Below are 20138 nucleotides of genomic sequence, written 5' to 3' on the forward strand. Positions count from 1 at the left end.
GTACCATGATGCAGATCCTCAGCTTTCCTCAGTTTGGGTGTCCTACTTGAGGGAAACTGGCCTCTGAAGCATCTGGCAGGACCTGCAAATTAGTAACCAAGAATTACAAATGCACAATAAATTAAAAGGCTCACTTTTTTCCTCTCCCAAAGCTGGGGTACTGGAAGTGATTGTATGGTTATTCAACTATCTTCAATATTTGTAAGCTTAAATTTCATTCCTAAAAAGGAGAAAGGGAGAGAGAGGAAGGAAGGGGGAGATAAATGATTTGACTTATGACTTTACACACCTCCCAAAAAAATATGTTTTGGAAGAATAAACAGATTTTAAGGCATTTGCACATCAGAGATACAATCCTGACAAAAGCCACATTAAGAAATCCCCCCAAATTATTCACTGAAATCTATGTAGGTCAGAAGGCAAGAGTTTCAGACCTGGAAGATCTTCAGCAGGGCAGGGATGGTTTCTGTATTTGTTTGGGATGGAGGAGGGTTGGTGGATTTACTCAATCTGTCACCCCACTCTACTTAAAGCAGCCAACAAAATACTCTGTTTGATTCCTCTGACTGGTGAAAATAACTCTGCTAAATTCATTTATCAATTATAGGCATTAAACTAATATATTTGCTGTCACAGATATGGCTCTCTATAAATATAAATCTCTTTTTAAAACTTTATTTATTTAAGGCAATGGGGAGTTGGGTGGCTTGCCCAAAGTCACACAGCTAGGCAATTATTAAGTATCTAAAGCTGAATTTGAACTCAGGTCCTCCTGACTCCAGGGCCAGTGCTCTATCCACACTGTGCCACCTAGCTGCCCCTAGGACATCTTTTAAGATATCCAGCATCTCCAAGACAGCCTAGAGGAGAGGCCACTGTCTCCTTCCCTCTCCTTGACCAGAGAGCATGACCCTGGAAACTTCTGAAGGTGAGAGGATTTGGACCCATCATCTCCACAGCTACAGTGGCTGGCAGGAGGGTCAAGGATATACTGGGACTCCAGAGGAAGCCCAGTACAAAGCAACACCACAATCAAGAAGTTCATGGGGGTTCCAAAGAGGGGAGAAAAAATCTGGAACCACACTCAAAGGGCAACCAAACTGCATACCCTTTGATTTGGCAATAGCACTACTAGGTCTGTATTCCAAAGATATTTTTTTTAAAAAAGGAAAAGAACCAAAATATACAAAAATATTATAGCAGTCCTTTTGTTGTGACAAACCTTCTTAGTCAGGATCAGTTTTTGATGGGGGTTTTGGGGGGGAAGGGCACTAAGGATATGAGACCACTGCCAAATTTTCTTTCTTAATAATGACAATGCTTCTTATAATTCCAGACCAAATCCCATGAAGTCATTTACTTAGCTCCTTCCACAAGCCAGGCACTGGCCAGAAGTTGCCATTCTCCTGGGGGAAGCATGTTTGTGTGTCTAAGTGTGACAAACCTATAATATAAATATAAAATAGTAGAAAGTAATTAAAGTTAACTTCAAAACTGAAGGCACTAGCAGCGTGGAGAACCAAGCAAGACTTCATAGAGGAAGCATCACTCGCATTAATCTTTGAAAGAAGTGAGGGGATCTCAGAATCAAGGATAAGAAGGGGTGCGTAAGGACAGTTTGGGCAAAGGGACATAGATGGGAAAGAGAATACCAGGTGTGAGGGACAACAAGCCGATGAGTGTGGCTGGATTATGTCTTTATTCTTGCTTGTGTGTACTACAGAAAATCATGAAATTGTGCTGATTGAATTCACTACAATTATATCCTATATAATCTCAGGTTGGAACTCTCACCTTCTGAATCAATTCACTATCCCTACTTAGCACAGAACTCTTCCAAATTTTTTCATTGCTCCTTGGGTTCCAGCCCCCCCCCCAGCCAAGGGTATATCTTCTCCACCATTTCAGCTGAAGATATTGCCTTATATGAAAAGAAAACGGAGGTCATTCACCAAGAGCTCCATCACCTTCCTCCTCATCTCACATCACTTAAACATCTCCCTTCACTCTCTCCTCCTTCACCTGTTTCACATAGAGACGGCCCTTCTCTTTGCCAAAGGAAACTCCTGTAGGTACACCTTCTTCAGTAGATTATCGCCTACTCCCCCCTCACCAATCTTCAATCTCTTCCTCTTTACCTTGCCCATGTCTCCTCCATCTTTGAAAAGAACAAACTGTCACTTGATCCAGCTATTCTGCTAGTTCTTACTCTATATCTCTCCCCTCTTTTACAGCTTGAGAAAGCTATATGCAACAGATGCTTTCTAAACTCCCTGCAGTCAGCTTCCAACCTATCATCTCCAAAATGACTAATGATCTCTCAGCTATAATTGCTTTCTTCTCATTCTTCATCCTTCTTGACCTCTCTGCAGACTTTGATACTACTGATCATCAGGTATGGATCCTGGATACTACTACTCTCTTCTCTTTAGGTTTTCATGCCATTGCTCTCCTAATTTTCTTCCAAGTATGACCACTATCTTCTAGGACATGCCCACTAACTGTGGGTATCCCACAGAGCTCCCTTCCTGGGCCCTCATCTCTTCTCTTTCTCTGCCATTTTATTTGGTGATTCCATCTGCTCCCATTCTATTATACTATCTTTGCAGATGATTTTCAGATGTATTTATCCAACTTGTCTCTCTCCTGAATTCCAAGCCCACATGAACCAGATGTCCCAGAGGCATCTTAAACTCAATATGTCCCCCCTCCAACTTTCCCACTTCCAACTTCTCTACTGCTGTTAAATCCTTCCTGGCCCCTGTCCTAAAAGTCACCCTAGCTCATTAACCTCAGGGTCATCCTCCATGCCTTACTTAACCTCATACTTGGCTAAGCTTCATCATTTCCACCTCCAGATTTTCAGTCTTACACTTTACACTCTTAGATGTGTGCTGGCTAATTGTTCTCCTTTGAGACCAATATTCTGGCTATTGACTATGTCTTATCAAGAATGTTTTCCCTCAATGGCTGAACAAATTGTGGTATATGAATGAGGGAAGTACTATTATTCTGTAAGAAATCATGAGCAATCGAACTTCAAAAAATCCTGGAATGACTTGCATGAACTTATTCTGAGCAAAGTAAGCAGAACCAGAAAAACATTGTCCACATCAACAGCAACATTGTACGATAGTCAATTTGATCTTCTTAGTAGTACAATGATCAAAGACAATTCTAAAGGACTTGTGATGGAAAATACCATTCACATCCAGAGAAGGAACTATGGAGTGTGAAAATAGACCAAAGCATGCTATTTTCATTTTGTTTTTCCCTCTAATGGTTTTTCCCTTTTATTCTGATTCTTCTTTCACAACATAATTAATATGGAAATATTTTTAACATAGTTATACACATAGAACCTATATTAGATTGCTCATTGTCAAGTGAAGTGGGATGGAAAGGGAGAAAAATGTAGAACTCAAAATCTTACCAAGAAAAATGAATGTTAAAAACTTTCTTTTCATGTAGTTGGAAAAATAAATGAATATTTATTTTTTAAAAAAGAAGAATGATCTCCTTCCTGTACCTCCTCCCTTTCATTGCCTGGCTCATCCCAGACTTCCTACAAAACTCAGCTCAGATTCCACTTTCTGCTGCTGCCCCCCTCCCCATCTACTCTGCTTCAAGCTTTCCTTCACTGGCACTTGAACAGACATCTTCCTCCCCTTTGTGTGCTATGTTCCCTCACTGGACTTAAGTCCTTGAGAGCAGGAATTATCTTTACTTGTGTTTGTACTTGTGTACTTGTAGTAAATGCTTAAATTCTTGCTGTCTTACTTTGCAGAAGGCTTTCCTGTTCCCACCCTACCCCCCGCTAGTTTCTTGTTGTTCCTCTCCTCTGAGATTTTTGTTGTTCAGTCATATTAGTTGAGTCCAATTCTTTATGAGCCCATATGGGGTCTTCTTGGTAAAGATACTGGAGTGTTTTGCCATTTTCTTCTCCAATTCATTTTGTAAAACATATTCAAACTCATGAATTATGTCCAGAAATTATTTCAAAGATCTGAAGATATTATCAAGTGAACTAATTAACTTTACTATTTACAACAATCCACAGAAGACAGTACAGAGATAGCACTGTGTTTGGTATATAGTAGGAGTTTAATAAATGGTTCCAGAGTGATTGATTTCTTTCAGTGTCAGTACTTGCTCCACTCCTACAGCATATATCTTTACAAGTTAGGAGGCTTCCCTAGTAACAAGGGCCCAAAAATCTGTTGCCTGGCAACCAACCCTCTGGCACTGAGATTCCCATTAATTAACACAATAACTGTTTGGAAAACTCTATGAATTAAAAATGTGTGCAACCCACAGAACTTGACTTACTTTCCCAAACTGGCCCATTGGCCTCAAAACCTGCCTAGGACAGCTCAATGAAGAAGAGAAAAACCCGAAATATCATAAGGAACACAAAGGCCAGTCAGCTCTTGATGCAAGATCATACTAGAGCTGTACTGTAAAAGCAGTCAGAGACAGGATGTGAGATTCGGAAAAAGTTTTGTTTTCTTTCTGTATCAGAATTTTGAACTAAAGGATTAACATACACACACACACACACACACACACACAAACACACACACACAAACAGACCGGGGGGGGGGGGGACAGTAAAGAATGGAAGCTTTGGGGGACTTTTTTAAACCTGTCTACATTTCTAATCCCCATATCTCTTGAATAAAGTTGCTGTATAGTGGCAGGCTGCTGTGAATTTTTAAATGCTGGTTTTTTCCTCCATTGTTTACTTGTTAGTACATTGTTAGTACAAAAAAAACTTTAAAATACCAAAACATATAAGCAGAAAGAGAAAAAGAATTAAAACACATACCTATGCCTTCAATTCCTCTGACTTCAGGAAGGTGATTATAATTTAGTTCAGGCAAATGAATCTCTGTCTTGGAGAATTCCCATCTTTTCTCATTCACCTGAAAAATATTTTTTTTCATTAGAGACCTAAGACCATGAGAATGTAATGGACATAAATCAAGTGACTCTAAAGTAATCTTTACATAACAACAAGCCTATGCTTTAGCCAGTTTGGGTTCTCCCTTTTGTAATCAGAGGTCACAACTCTTTCATGTTTTCAAGGGTTGTTGTGACCCGAATGTTCATCCCCCTTTAATAAACCTTGTGATGATCTTCTCCAAATGTTGCTCCACTGGTGTACAGATAATTAACCTGTAGTTTGCTACTATACTAAAAACCAATACTATACTAAAGGCCTAAACCAAAAGCCTCTGCAGCCTCTTCTGAAATAGCTTTCAAGATTCCAAAGTGATCTCAACACTATGGAGAAGGCATCAGAGTAGGATTGGCTAATTCACTAATCCATGGCAATAGGAGCCAAGTATAATATGACCATTGGAAAATCAGTAATAATATCAAAAGGCAGGGCAGCTAGGTGATATAGTGGATAAAACACTAGGCTGGGAATCAGGAAGAGTCATCTTCTGAGTTCAAATTCAACCTCAGACACTTACTGAGAGACTACAGGCAAGTCACTTTCAGCACTGTTTGCCTCAGTTTCCTCATCTGAAAAATGACTTGAAGAAGGAAATGAAAAACTACTCTACTATCTTTGCCAAGACAAGACCAAATGGGATCACAAAGAGAAGGATATGACTAAAATTAACTACACTGATTGCTTTGAATACCTCCTTACTCTGCCTTTGGTACAGGATTAAGGTAAGGTTCTTAAGAGCATGAAATGATGAAAAGATGGTCAGAAGGAAGATAAAAGCTCCCAAATCATCATATTAAATTAAGTATTGATCCTAATTAATTATCAATTAAAAATGGAAAACAAGAGGAAAAGCAATGTAATATATAAAATTTGACATTTCTTGAGCTGCTATCAAAGTACTAATGAACTCTTTGTTTGCAAATATTGTAGTCGAATTTTAGCATCATTCCATATACACCTTTGAGGGGAGTTATTAGGAATTTGGTTCTTGGCAGAGATAGATTAAGCCCCAAAACTGCATGCAGAAGTAAATAGGGCAGGGTTGCTATAGCTGAGAGGACCACGGAGCCTCTCAATCCACAATTCTGAGATGCTTTTTTGAAGAAGGAAGAGCTTCTCTCTACTACTGGATTTTAAAATGTTTTTCAATCCAGTCCTAGATCAGACTGTTACAGCCCTGTAAAATTGGAGAAAGAGTAAGACTTGAGGCCTAATCAGCCTTGAGTTGGCCATGTGACCTTGGACAAGTCACAGCATCTCTGAGCCTTAATCTCTTCACCTATTGCATAAGGAATGGGCCTCAGTATGAACAACAGAATGCTCTATGACTTATCCCGAAATTGTTATTTTAACATTCCATCATACAATAATTGAGAGGGAGAGAAAAAAGTCTCTGTAGTAAGAAGAGGTCTTCCCTCAATCTAAAAAAACCTTTACTTAGTTTTGGACTGTTAAAACTTGTGTGAGGAAATAAATTCATTCTATATCAAATTTTTTTAAAAAGTGATTGGACAAGAATATTTAACTCTAGAAAGAACAGTGTTTCAGGATTAAAGCCTACTATTTCACATGAATAACTCACTCTGATATGAGCAGCTGCATCTTTTGGGACCCAGAATTTTCAGACATAACTCTGAGCCACTTCACTGTTGTGGTTAACACCAAAACAAGACCACAACTGGCCGCATTTTCACTTTTGTCATTAGGAGAAGGCCACTTACCGGTGTGGTCAGGTTAGCATTGTAATGGCCACCCAGCTTGACAAATGGAATCTGGTTCCTTTTAAGCTTGTCATCTACCCTTTAATGGGGAAAATCAAAGCAAAATTGAGTCAGCATTATCTCATGTTCAAAACATAAAAATGTCCAAATATTACAACATCTTATTTACTATTCAGTTCTCAGACTGAATCTGCTACTAGGGTCATTTTTCAGATGTATACAATTCAGCCATGCTGCTTCATTATTTATTTATTTATTACTTATTATACCATGTCAACATCCCACTAAAGAAATGCACATAATCCAAGCCAGCTTCCCCTTTCTCATGACAATGGCCTTTCAATTCAGGCTAAGGAGCTCTGGGCTCTCCTCCCAAACTCTTTGAGACTGTTCCATGTGTTTAGACTGTAGGACTCTTTGCTCAGGCCTCAGATGAATTTTGTTTATTTGTGCTACTGTCATATAACATGAGGACCTGAAGCAACAATCCTTCGAAATGTCACAATGAGGCTTGGATTGGGCCAAAATCTTCAATGTGGCAGAATACAGACACTGATAAGACATTTGAAAACATGTTTTTAATAGAATATCTGACCAGGGTTATCTCACTCCTACCTGTAAGTATGGCCTCCTACAATAGGCCCGATTCCTGAATTTACATTGCAAGCAATGCTGGAAATATTGTGTGTAGTTGAAGGAATCACCATACTGGGATTCTTGGTGCAATCCACACTGCTATTGCTGGAGACCCCCAAAACAGTAGGATAAACTGTTCTGATCTGATTCATGCCACTGTCAGGGAAACAGCTGAGATGGGAGGTTCGGCTGTGTTTTTCAATCTTTTCGCTATTGGCTTTTGGTGATTTCATTTTGATCACTTTAGAATCATTAGTTTTAGGATCAGCATTGACATCCTATTCACAAAAAAGAAATGTTAATGGAATTAATGATAAGAAAAGGATAACCAAAAAAAAATAATAACCTCTCTTGTTATAGAAACATCAGCCATAGAAAAATTTTTATACTTTTTTTATTTCCTTTTTAATAGTCTTCTAGTAAGGATGTAATTAAAATTAATGAATTCTAGTGAGATTCATTTGCAAAAATACCAAAAGAAATAATTCATGCTAACTATCACCACACAAGGCATTCATTTTAAGGTTCAAGAATTCTGATTTCCTTTTTTATGAAATTTCTAATCATAATCTTCTATCTTCCCTATTCCTCATAAACTTATTCTTCAACTCTACTATGACCTCCACAACCTGGGTATTTTCCTAGGCCATCAATTATGCTCTGACTCTTTGGTGAACCAGACCAAATCTACCTTATCTTCCTCTTTTGAATCCCCTTTTCCCTTATCCTATCATCCCATGCCAAACTACAATCTTACTATCTTGCCTCTTCAGAACTGTGGTGCCTGGTCCACTAAAATTTATTTTGTCTAATCTCAAATGGGTCCTCACTACATTCAGCAAGGCAATCCAATCGTTTAGTCGTATCTGACTTCATGGGTTTGTGTGGGGTTTTCTTGGCAAAGATACTAGAGTGGTTTCCCTTTTCCTTCCCCAGTGGATGAGGGCAAACAGGATCACATAGCTTATGTCTGAGGTTGGATTAGACTCTTTCTGACTCCTGGCCCAGCTCTCTGTTCTATCCATTGAGCCATCTAGTATTTCTAATTAGTATTTCTAAAGGAAACACTCCTCTATCTCACAACAGCACCTGCTTCAAAACTTTTCTTCTTTCCTCAAGATTCCCAACTCTCTGATGTTAAGACGGCTCTTCTGCTTGCTAAGGTCAGCTCTTGTACATGCACCTTTAATACCATTCCCTCCCCCCTCCTCCAGAAGATTATACAATCCTCTAATCTTCCTATCTACTGCCCCTTTCCCTGTTGCCAATAAACACACCCAAAGCTGTTGATCTCCTTAAAAAACACTCACTAAATCCTACAATGACTATCAAATAAACTCCAATAACTCTCCTCCCTTTCTCAGCTAAACTGCTTGGGGAAAAAAAGATGTCTCTCTTTACCTTTCTTATACTTCTAAGCTCCCTTCTTTAATTTTCAAAATCTCTATTCCATGACTTAGTTGGAGACTTTTGATTTGTTGTTGTTCAGTTGACTATTTCATCAAATGCTCAACTTCTTAACTTGTTCTTCCCAACCTGTTAGTAATATAAAATTTCTCCTAAGAACCTGCATCCCATAAATTTTGTTATGTTGAGGTAGCTAGGTGGTGTAGTGGATAGGAGTCAGGAGGACCTGAGTTCAAATACCACCTCAGACACTTAATTATTACCTAGCTGTGTGCCCTTGGGCAAGTCACTTAACTCCATTGCCCTGCAAACCACCCCCCAAAAAAAAATTTTGGTATGTTGTCTCATTATTACTATTTTCTTTTTTTAAATTTTATTTATTTAAGGCAATGAGGTTAAGTGATTTGCCCAAGGTCACACAGCTAGGCAATTAGTACATATCTGAGGCTGAATTTGAACTCAGGTCCTCCTGACTCCAGGGCCAGTGCTCTATCCACTGCACCCTAGCTGCCCCTCTTTATTATTTTCAATGAAGAAATTTTCTATGGTTACATAATTTGCTCTTTGACCCACCAGTTTTTTAGAATTACAGTGGTCTTTAACCAAATTCACATTTCTTTTTTTTTTTAGGTTTTTGCAAAGCAAATGGGGTTAAGTGGCTTGCCCAAGGCCACACAGCTAGGTAATAAAGTGTCTGAGGCTGGATTTGAACTCAGGTACTCCTGTCTCTAGGACCGGTGCTCTATCCACTGCATCACCTAGCCACCCCGCAAATTCACATTTCAACTAAAACTACTTCCAAAATTATCAATAATTTTTTTCTTATATAATCAATATTTTATTAGTCCTTGAATGGTCATTAGTATACATACTCTGTGAATAATCTCTACATTTTAAAAATGCTAATGTCAAAAAATCTAAATACTTTTCATCCTTTTCTCATCTGTTATTCTAGTAACTTTCTTTAAGTTTGGACTGTCCCTAAAAAAAAAGGACAGCAAACATTATCCTCAATATGGATAAAGGATAAGGCTTTTTACAAAGCAAAGTTTCATTAATTCTATAACTGATGAAATCATACTCACTTAAATGCAATTCTACTCTTTTATAACACATAAACAAGTTTATTAGAAAAAAATTGGCCAACATTATCAAAGATAACAATGTACACAACTTTGCACAGAGATTCAACACCAAGAGTAGTTTTATTTAAGAAACAACTGTAACAAAAGACAAGACAGATACTACAGAATGTTTAGAAACAGGAGACAGATTATTGAGGAAATTTTCCTATTCTTTCCTGCTCTCTGCATAAGAAAATGAAGCTGAGAGAAAAAATACAATAAAATGGATCTCTGTTTACCCACAAGATAAATTTCAAAACAAATTAAGGACTCAAATTTCCTAAAAGGAAGTGAAGGAGTGGAGAGGATGCCAAGAAATGAAACATACATAATACATCTAAGAGAAAGTATAAAAAGTCAAAAACAAGCTAAGACAACTTAGTCTTTGAAAACTATAAATTTCTCTTAAGCATTTAATTTAAAAAATGTAGAATCTAGTACATTAAAAGCAAATTGAAAATATGATTCACATTTACCTGTATAACAAGTGTTTCTCTTTCTTCATCTGAAGAATCATCTTTTTCCTTTGTACTGACTTTAGATATTTTTAATGAAGAAAGTTCTCTGGCATCTTTCTGTATGTTTTTTAACTCCTTAGAAAATCTGCATGATAAAACATAATCACTAATAAAAGATAACTCCATTATAGAGGCATAAATAAATATAAGACTAGACTTTCAAGAAATTTAATTTTTAATTTAATTTAATCAATTTAAAATAACTAATGATGGCCTAGATGAACACCATTATATTGAGAGGCAATTGAACTAAGTTCATAATTTAATGGCTGGTAAAACATGCTGCTGATACACAATATATAACATTAATAATAGCATTCAAAAATAATTTTAATTAATTATATAACATGATGAATACAGTAATCTCTCTCTTGAATTAGGTAGAATCTAATTGAATATTCTATGGTTCCCCCCCCCCAGAAAAATGGCACAATGTGATATAGAACAAATCAGACTTTTATAAATTTTTTCCAGTCATATAATAATTTTGTCACCTATTTCTAGATTTACAAATGTTAAAACAATAATATAACTTGTGATTTGGCACAGAAAAATATAGTGCTAGTGCAATGAATCGTATTTTTAATCATCTTACATTCACCAAGCATCTACTTCATGCATCTGCCCTCAAAGAGAAAATATGTGTATATATACAGACACATGTATAGATAGATGATGGATATATATGTTATACATGCATATACATAAATGTATATAAATTTAATTCAATAAATTTAGCAAAAAAAATCAATTCATTTCTGCAGTAGACTATAATAGTCTCGGAGGAATTAAAATGTTGACTACCAAAAGGGTAGCATAGAAACACATGGTATATATACTGCAGCATCTTACAAATGGTGGCATTAGTGGTAGAAGTGCTTTCAATGCAAGTTTTTCTTTCCTTTAAGTGGAGTATTGTGTGATCCTGATTATGTCTTAGAACTTGAACTCTGACTGTTTAGTATCTTTGATCTTTAATCTCTGAATTTTGGTTACAACATTCTTGGATGCTTCAATTTGGAGTTCCTGTCAGAAGTTATTGAGGAGTCTATTTTTCACTGTACCCCTGGTTCTGACAAAAAGGGCAGTTTTCTTTTATGACTTCTCAAAATGTAGTATCTAGGCATTTTATTTGGATATGGTTTTCAGAAAGGTCATTGATTCCAAAATTATCTTTCCTTATTCTGTCTTTCAAGTTGGTTGGTTTTAATAGCAGACATTTTACCTTTTCTTCATATTTTTCAATTTTTTACTTCACTTTAATATTTCTGGTTGCCTCTTGAGATCATTAAGTTTTGTTTGCCCTATCCTACTTTCAGGGAATCTACTACTCTGGTAATATATTCTGCCTTCCATCCAAAACTATTTATTTTCCCAACTCTTTCCTCAGGAGCTCTTCTCTTTAAAACTTCTTTTCCCCTTGTTTAATTTCTTGCAATCATTTTTGGATTCCTGTGCCTAAGCCATTTTGTTCCCTGAGCCTTTGCTTATACTGGTTTGGGAGTTACTCTCTCCTTCTGGGCTTGGGATTTCTTCACCCACATTATTTCAGTATGTTCACATCAAGGTTTTCATCTATTTACTTATGTCTTCAGCTTCTCTTTGTCATTTCTGAACTTTGGACCAGGGTCATTCTCCAATCTTTCCTGTAAAGATGGACAAGGTGATAAGACCCTAGTTGGTTCAGTCTCAGACTTGTGGGTTCCCTGCTATTGTCTTCCATTTCCCTTGATTGGTTCTGCAGGTCTTTGGACTGTTTACATGAGCTCATGTTGGCTTCCCTAGTGAACCCCTTCTTCTAGCATCCATATGCTTCGAGCTATGTGGAGAAGAAAAGGGGTGGCAAATGTAATCCTGCATGTGATGGAGAAACTCTGTGTTCCTTTGGAATCCAAATCTTTCAATTTTTTGATCATTATTTAAGTTGGTATTGTTTTAAGGTATTTCTTAAGAGTGTATGAAGAAGGGGCAGCTAGGTGGCGTAGTGGACAGAGCACTGGCCCTGGAGTCAGGAGTACCTGAGTTCAAATCTGGCCTCAGACATTTAATAATTACCTAGCTGTGTGGCCTTGGGCAAGCCATTTGACCCCATTTGCCTTACAAAAATCCTAAAAAAAAGTGTACCAAGAAGATCTAGATTCTGCTATAATCTTTGACATATTACCAACTTCTGGAAGTTTTTGTTAATTTTTTCAGAGTCAGTTTTATTGTTTTATTTACCAATTTCATAGTTTCTACTTTACAATTAATCTATTCAGGAGTACCTGAGTTCAAATCTGGTCTCAGACATTTAATAATTACCTAGCTGTGTGGCCTTAGGCAAGCCATTTGACCCCATTTGCCTTACAAAAATCCTAAAAAAAAAGTGTACAAAGAAGATTTAGATTCTGCTATAATCTTTGACATATTACCAACTTCTGGAAGTTTTTGTTAATTTTTTCTGAGTCAGTTTTATTGTTTTATTTACCAATTTCATAGTTTCTACTTTACAATTAATCTATTCTTCCTCAATATTTTTATTTTGTGAAAACTTTTAGTATTTTTAATTTTTTCCAATTGATGTTTATTTTCTCTTCTTCTCACTTTCCATTGCCAATCAATTAAATAAGAAAAAAAAGAAAAAGATAAGCTCAATAACAAATGGAAACAGTTGACTGAGAAAACATTCCCACATCATCCATATTCAAAACTTTATGCTCAATAGTGCTTTTTAAGTCCATTATCTCTTTGGCAGGAGGTGTTTAACATGCTTTACATAATATTTTTAAATAATGTTGTTACTATATAAATGGTTCTTCTAGTTCTCAGTTTACTTTGCATTAGTTCATAGGCATCTTCCAATTTCCTCTGGAACTATGCATTTCATCATTTCTTAAGGAGCAATAATAATATTCCATTACATTCATATACTACAATATATTTGAGTAATTTCCTAATTTTTCCCTTTGCTTTCAGGGTTTTTTTTTTTCAGTTTGTTTTGCTACTATAAAAGAGCTAATATAAATATTTCAGTACATATAACTCCTTTTTTCTCTTTGTTCTAGATGGGGCATATGCCTAATAGGGTAGTGCTGGATCAAAGGATATAAACAATTTAGTGACTTTAGGGAAATAGTTCTAAATTGCTTTCTAGAATGCCTTGACCAGTTCACAATTCTACCAGTAATGCATAAGTATGCCTGTTTTCCTGCAGTCCCTCCAATATTTATCATCTTTACTAATCTTAAGGTAGAACCTCAGTGCTTCTTTAATTTGACATTCTCTATTAGTTATTTGGAGCATTTTTATAGTTTAGATTTATTCCTTTGAAAACTAAAAAAAGGAAGAAAACTACCTGTTTCTATTTGCTGACCATTTATCTAGTTTCCAGTTTTATAAATATGAAATCACATCCCTATATGTCTTGGATGTGAAATATTTATGCAACATCTCTGCCACTTCTGAACTAAATCATTTCAATGATGTCTGAATGTATAATCTGAAATCTGATATAGCTAAGAACACATCTTTTCCACTTTTTTTCATTACTTTTCTTGAGTCTTGATCTTTTGTTCCTCTATATAAATTCCATTATTATTTTCATAGCTCTATAAAATAATCTTTTGATAGAGTGATTGGTGCAACAATGAATAAGAGCACATCCATGAGCAATTAGTTATTTCTCCAATATTTGTGTCTGTATTTCTGCAAAAGATTGTTTTGTAGTTGAATTCATATAATCCTTAGCTTTCCTAATAAACAGAGTTATAAATATTTACATATTCTATGGCTATTATGAACAGAATTTCTTTTTTTCTACTTCCTGCCAATTTTCATTGGTCATGGAGAAGCAAGCTATTGATAATTTATGATGATTTACCTTATATTCTAGTTTAATTAATTTATGATTTCAAGTAATTTTAATTAGAAATTTCTAAGAAAATTATATCTGCAAAAAATCAATAATTTTATTTCATTAGCCTAAGCTTATCCACTCCATTTCTCTTTCTTGACTTGCTACTATGGATAACATTTCCAGCACTATGCTAAATAGTAATGCTGATAATGGGCATCCTTGTTTTTCCCTTATAGCATTAGAAAGAATTCTAATTTTGCACCACTTCATATATGTTTACTCTTGGTTTTAGATAAGTAATATTTACTATACAGAGGAAAAAAATCATATATTCTAATGCTTACTAACTACTGTTTTTAACAGTAAAATTATGAATTTTTCCAAATTTTTTAAAGTATCTCTTGACATAATGATGTGGTTTTTATTATTTATGCTCTCAATGTGTTTTATCATGACTATAATTTCTCATGTTGTATCAACTCTATATTCCTGATATAAATTCATTAAGGTCATAGTGTATAATCTAATATGCTATTATAGCCTATATGCTAATCTTTTATTTAAAGTTTTTGCTTCAGTAGAATATATTAATATATGCCTACAGTTTTCTTGATTTGCTTTATCCCTTGCTGGTTTAAGCACTGAAAGACTGGAAGAAAACTACCACAGCTTATATTGAAATGAAGTGTTTTCTGAATATTTGATCTAATTCACTTACAAATTCATCAAGTCCTAAAGGTTTTTTTTTCAACCTTTGGGAATTTATTTATGGCTTATATGATTTTTTTCCCCTGGATAATGGGATATTTAAATAATCTATCATTTTTTCTTTTGATAATATATTTTTATATTCAATCTTTACCTCTAAGTTAGATTTTTCTTAGAAAATCATTTCTGATAATTTCCTTTGTTGCTTCATTTGTTATGATTTTGATTTTTCAATTTTTTATAAGAATTATTTGGTTTCTATCTCTTTTTAAAGATACTTATTCTATTGTTTTTTAAAATAATTTATTTGTCAATTCAATAAAGTTGGAGGAGTTTTTGCTCCTAATATCATTACTCTGTTCTTGCATTTTTAAAAACTATTTTGATGTTTATTTGGGGGAGATTGATTTGTGATTATCTAGTTTCTTCAGCTATATATCCAATTCATTTCTTTTGTTCTCTCTCTTACTGATGAAAGTATTTAGATATATAAAATTGCCCCTAAAGATTACTTTTAGCGACATCCTTTAAGGTCTGGTATGTGTCTAATTGTTGTTATTTTCTTAGATGCAATTCTCCTTTGTTTAAGCAAGCTATTCTTTGATTCAACAAATTTTGGGGATTGTTAGTCCATAAGAAATTGATATAAACTCTTTTCTGTTCCTATTTAGTAATCATCAGATATCTATTACCTCTAATTTTTTCTAAAGTTCTTTTCAGCCCTACCAGTCAAAATTTCAAAAAATTACTTTAATGGGCTAGAAAAAGTTGCAAGTAAATTTATATGAGAAATAAAAAGTCAAGAATTTCCAGGGATTCAATGAAAAAAAAGTGCAAAAGAAGGTGGCTTAGCCTTACCAGATCTAAAATTTTATTATAAAGCATCAGTCATCAAAACTATCTGGTATTGGCTAAGAAACAGAGTGGTGGACCAGTGGAATAGACTAGGTGCAACAGCAGGAAATGATTATAGTAATCTGCTATTTGATAAATCCAAAGAGTCCAGCTATGAGGATAAAAACTCTCTCTTTGATAAAAACTGTTGGGAAAATTGGAAGTATGGAAGAAACTTAGATTAGACCAACACCTCACACCCTATACCAAGTTAAGATCAAAATGGATACAGGATTTAGACACAAAAAGCAATATTATAAGCAAACTAGAAGATCAAGGAGTAGTTTACCTGTCAGATCTATGCAAAGGAAAGCAGTTTATGACTAAGGAAGAGATGAAGAACATCATTAAAAACAAACTAGATAATTTACATTACATTAAATTAAAAAGACAAAACCACTTTAACCACGATCAAAAGAAATGTAGTAAATTGGGAAACAATTTCTGCAACTAGGAAAAAGGACTCATTCCTAAATAATACAGAGAACTGAGTGAAATTTTCAAAAAAAACAAGCCATTCCCCAATTAACAAATGGTCAAAGGCAATTTACAGCTGAGGAAATCAAAGCAATCCATAGTCATATGAAAAACTGATCTAAATCATTACTTATTAGAGAAATGCAAATTAAAGCATCTCTTAGATACCACCTCACACCTCTCAGACTGGCCAATATGACCAGAAAGGACAATGATCAATGTTGGAAGGAATATGAGAAATCTGGGACACTAATACATTGTTGGTGGAACTGTGAATTCATCCAACCTTTCTGGAGAGCAATTTGGAATTATGCCCAAAGGGCAACAAAAATGTGCATACCCTTTGATCCAGCAATACCACTACTGGGTTTATACCCTGAAGAGATAACGAAAAAGGTTAAAAACATCACTTGTACAAAAATGTTTATAGCAGCCCTATTTGTGGTGGCAAAGAATTGGAAATCAAGTGAATGCCCTTCAATTGGGGAATGGCTTAACAAACTGTGGTATATGAATGTCATGGAACACTATTGTTCTATTAAAAACCAGAAGGGATGGGAATTCAGGGAAGCCTGGAGGGATTTGCATGAAATGATGCTGAGTGAGATGAGCAGAACCAGAGAAAGATTGTATACCCTCACAGCAACATAGGAGTGATGATCAACCTCGATGGACTTGCTCATTCCATCAGTGCAACAACCAGGGACAATTTTGGGCTATCTACAATGGAGACCACCATCTGTATCCAGAGAAAGAATTGTGGACTTCAAACAAAGATCAAAGACCTTCAAATTAGAAAAAAATCTGTTATTTTATTGTGTAATTTTGCTATCTCATACTTTATTTTTCTTCCTTCATCACATTCAACTGAGATCAGTATATACCATGGACACAATGTAAAGACTAACAGAATGCCTTCTGTGGGGGGGGGGGGGGGGCAGGGAGGGAAGCAAGAATGGGGGGAAAATTGTAAAATTCAAAATAAATAAAATCTAAAAAAAATAAAATTCTATTCAGGCCCTCAAACTCTTTCTCATGTAATTTTTGTTACACTTATCTAAATCTGAAATGGGGGACTTTAAAATGCTCCAATATTATGTTTTAATACTTTTACCTATAAATACAGATTTTCCTTTAAACATTTAGATGCTATTCTGTTCAATACAGACAGTTGATATTCCATTATCTATTTTTCCTTAATATAGTTTCTCTATAATGAAATTTCCCTGCTCCTCTATTTTATCTAATTTTAATATAACATTATCAAATGCCATCTGTTTTTCTAAGTTTACCTGAAGCATTTTTTCTAATGTGAATCTTTATGTTTCAAGTGTGTTCCTTATAAACAACATTCTGCTGGAATTCTACTTTCTAGTCCATTCTGCTGTCCTCTTACATTTTATGGGTGAGTTCATTACATTTACATTCATGATTACAACTGCTAAATGTACATATCTCTACATACTGTCATCCTACGTGTTTTTTCCTTTTTTCCCCCTATCTTTTCCCTTTGCACACAAGAAGAAGGTGGTAAAAGAAAGGGAGTTTGCTTATGCCATTGCCTGGTTGGTGATTTATTTCTTTTACATTGCCCCCATTTTTTATACCTTTGATTCCAGATTTTGACCCTTTGTTTCTTTCCTTTTAATCTCCCTTCATGTTCATCCTCCTGAAAATGGGTTAGCTTATGATTACTTCTCTATCATACCTTCCTTCTTAAACCTCCATTTCTCCTCTTCCCATCTTTCTTTGCTCTTCTATTCCCTTTTGAATTCAATGTATTTCTATATTATAACCTTTATATGTATGGAAGGAATGATGTTATAAGAGTATTCAACCTTCCTTTAACTTGTTCCAATGAAAGTAAGGTTCATGGGATGTCTACTCTCCAATCCTTTCTTCCAGGACTAAATATTCTTCATCTGATATACTTTTATTATGTAATATTTATTTTCTTCCCCTTTTTCTTCTTTTCCTCTCTAACATAATGCCCTAATTGCTTATTTATGTCTTCTCCTAAGACCATCATACATAGCAAAGCCTTCAATTCCTCCATGTCTGGATTACTCTTGACTATACCCTCTAAAGATATTAGGATTATGAGAATATATTTATTATCCCTCATTAGCATGAAAATGATTCATCCCCTCAAAATCCCTTTTAACTGATCAAATGTGCATAGCTTTCTAGATTTATCTTGACTCCTACATTTCCATTTCAAAAATTCCATTTAAGGCCTTTTTATTAAGAATGCTTAGAAATACTCTATTTCTTTAGAAATTCATTTTAACCTTATATGCTAAGTTTTGGTCAACATATTATTCTTGGTTGTAAGCCTTTCAAATATGTATATATGGTTATTACAAGTTCTCCACCTCTTCTTTATAAGTACCAAGATTTGTGTGATCCTGACTATGGCTCCTTAGAACCCGAATACTTTCATTTGGGCTTCTTGGAGTAAGTTTTTCTTTAACCTAGAATCCCTGAATTCGTATAACATTCCTGGAAGTTTTCATTTGGGATCTCTGTTATGGTATGGTAAATGGATTCTTTCTATTTTCACTTCATCTGGTTCTAAAAGATCTGTTACATTTTGATTTATGACTTCTCAAAGTATAATCATATATAAGCTTTTTTTGATTATAATTTTCAGACAGACAGATTTCAAATGGATTCTTGGATTATCTCTCTTTGACTTACTTGCTTTTCAGGTCAATTGTTTAAAATATTATATTCCTTATAGTTTACTTTGTTTTTCTGTTTCTCATCTCTTTGAGTAGTTTTTCTCTTTAGTCCACTGTAATATTAGGGACATTCTGTTTATAGGCAAACATTTTTCCTATGACCTTTCCTATTGCCTTTCTTTTCTCCCTAGATATTCAATTTTATATCTCATATATCAAGTTTTTGATGTATTCATATAACCCTTGTGGCTAGAATTTTTTTCCCTTGAGGTTCTACTTGAACTTGTTGTCCAAGTAAACACCTCTCCCTTGGGGTTTACTCTTGGGCATCTCTCAATTAATTCATGGTATTTCTTTACAGTAATTGTTTTCTTCTATTGTTTGCTCATATCATTAGCCTCAGTATCTGGGGTGGGCTTTTGAGATTGGACCAAACTCTGTTCCTGGATTTCTAGAGAGTGTGTAGGTAGGTCCTGCATCATCCTGACTGGGTAGCTATGGTTAGGCCCCACCTTCCACAGGAATTATTTAGCCCTGAATGCTAAGTTGGAATGGAGCTGTCTAAATGCTACTTGCTGTGGTCAGAGCTCCAATCTATTTTTATCCTGCCACCATCACACTCTGAGGCCATTGTCAGACTGATCACTTCCTGTGGTCTTTCATCCCCTTTCTTGTGTCACAGTGTTCCAGGTCAACCTTCACTGTTCATTACCCAAGGCCTTACTTCCACTAATGTGAGTCTACTTTGTATTCCACCTTTTGTAATCCCTGGCTTGCCTACATTCACAGTTTTTTGCAGAATTCTGGCAGAATGTTTGTGCAATCCTTGACAACATGGAGATCATTGAAGGTAATTCTCTTTATTATTTTTCTTAACCCGATGTATGTTTTATAGGAATATAGACTCTTCTAGGTCCTAAAATCACATTCCTTCCCTCAATGCCCCCCTCTAATTTGTAAGATTTTCTTTTGTGCATTTTACTCCTAATTTTTAAAAAATGCAAATGCTCCTCTCTTTTCTATTCTCTTCATATATGTTGAAGACAAATGAGGTTTGAAGTAGAGAAACCAATTAGGAAGTGATTATCTAAAGCAATGTTGATGAAGTAAGTCAAATAAAGCTTCCAGGTTTCCAAAGTATATAAAAGCTTAAGAGGACGATAATGTCCAA

The 20138-nt window shown here is 35.2% G+C and overlaps 1 protein-coding gene across 5 annotated transcripts in view; it reads right to left on the minus strand.

Moving 5' to 3' along the window:
* The window catches only part of CDKL2 (cyclin dependent kinase like 2), a 76705-nt gene that overhangs the window by 18748 nt on the left and 37819 nt on the right, over window positions 1-20138 (minus strand). For all 5 annotated transcript variants that reach the window (XM_074228461.1, XM_074228463.1, XM_074228460.1 and 2 more), the window contains 5 exons: window positions 10328-10454; window positions 7300-7598; window positions 6685-6763; window positions 4829-4925; window positions 5-82 (listed from right to left, as the gene is read on the minus strand). In XM_074228461.1, coding sequence (XP_074084562.1) covers window positions 5-82; window positions 4829-4925; window positions 6685-6763; window positions 7300-7598; window positions 10328-10454 — 680 coding nt within the window. The remainder of the gene's footprint in view (window positions 1-4; window positions 83-4828; window positions 4926-6684; window positions 6764-7299; window positions 7599-10327; window positions 10455-20138) is intronic.

The sequence above is a fragment of the Macrotis lagotis genome, chromosome 3 (genome assembly GCF_037893015.1).
Source record: "Macrotis lagotis isolate mMagLag1 chromosome 3, bilby.v1.9.chrom.fasta, whole genome shotgun sequence".
NCBI lineage: Eukaryota > Metazoa > Chordata > Mammalia > Peramelemorphia > Peramelidae > Macrotis > Macrotis lagotis.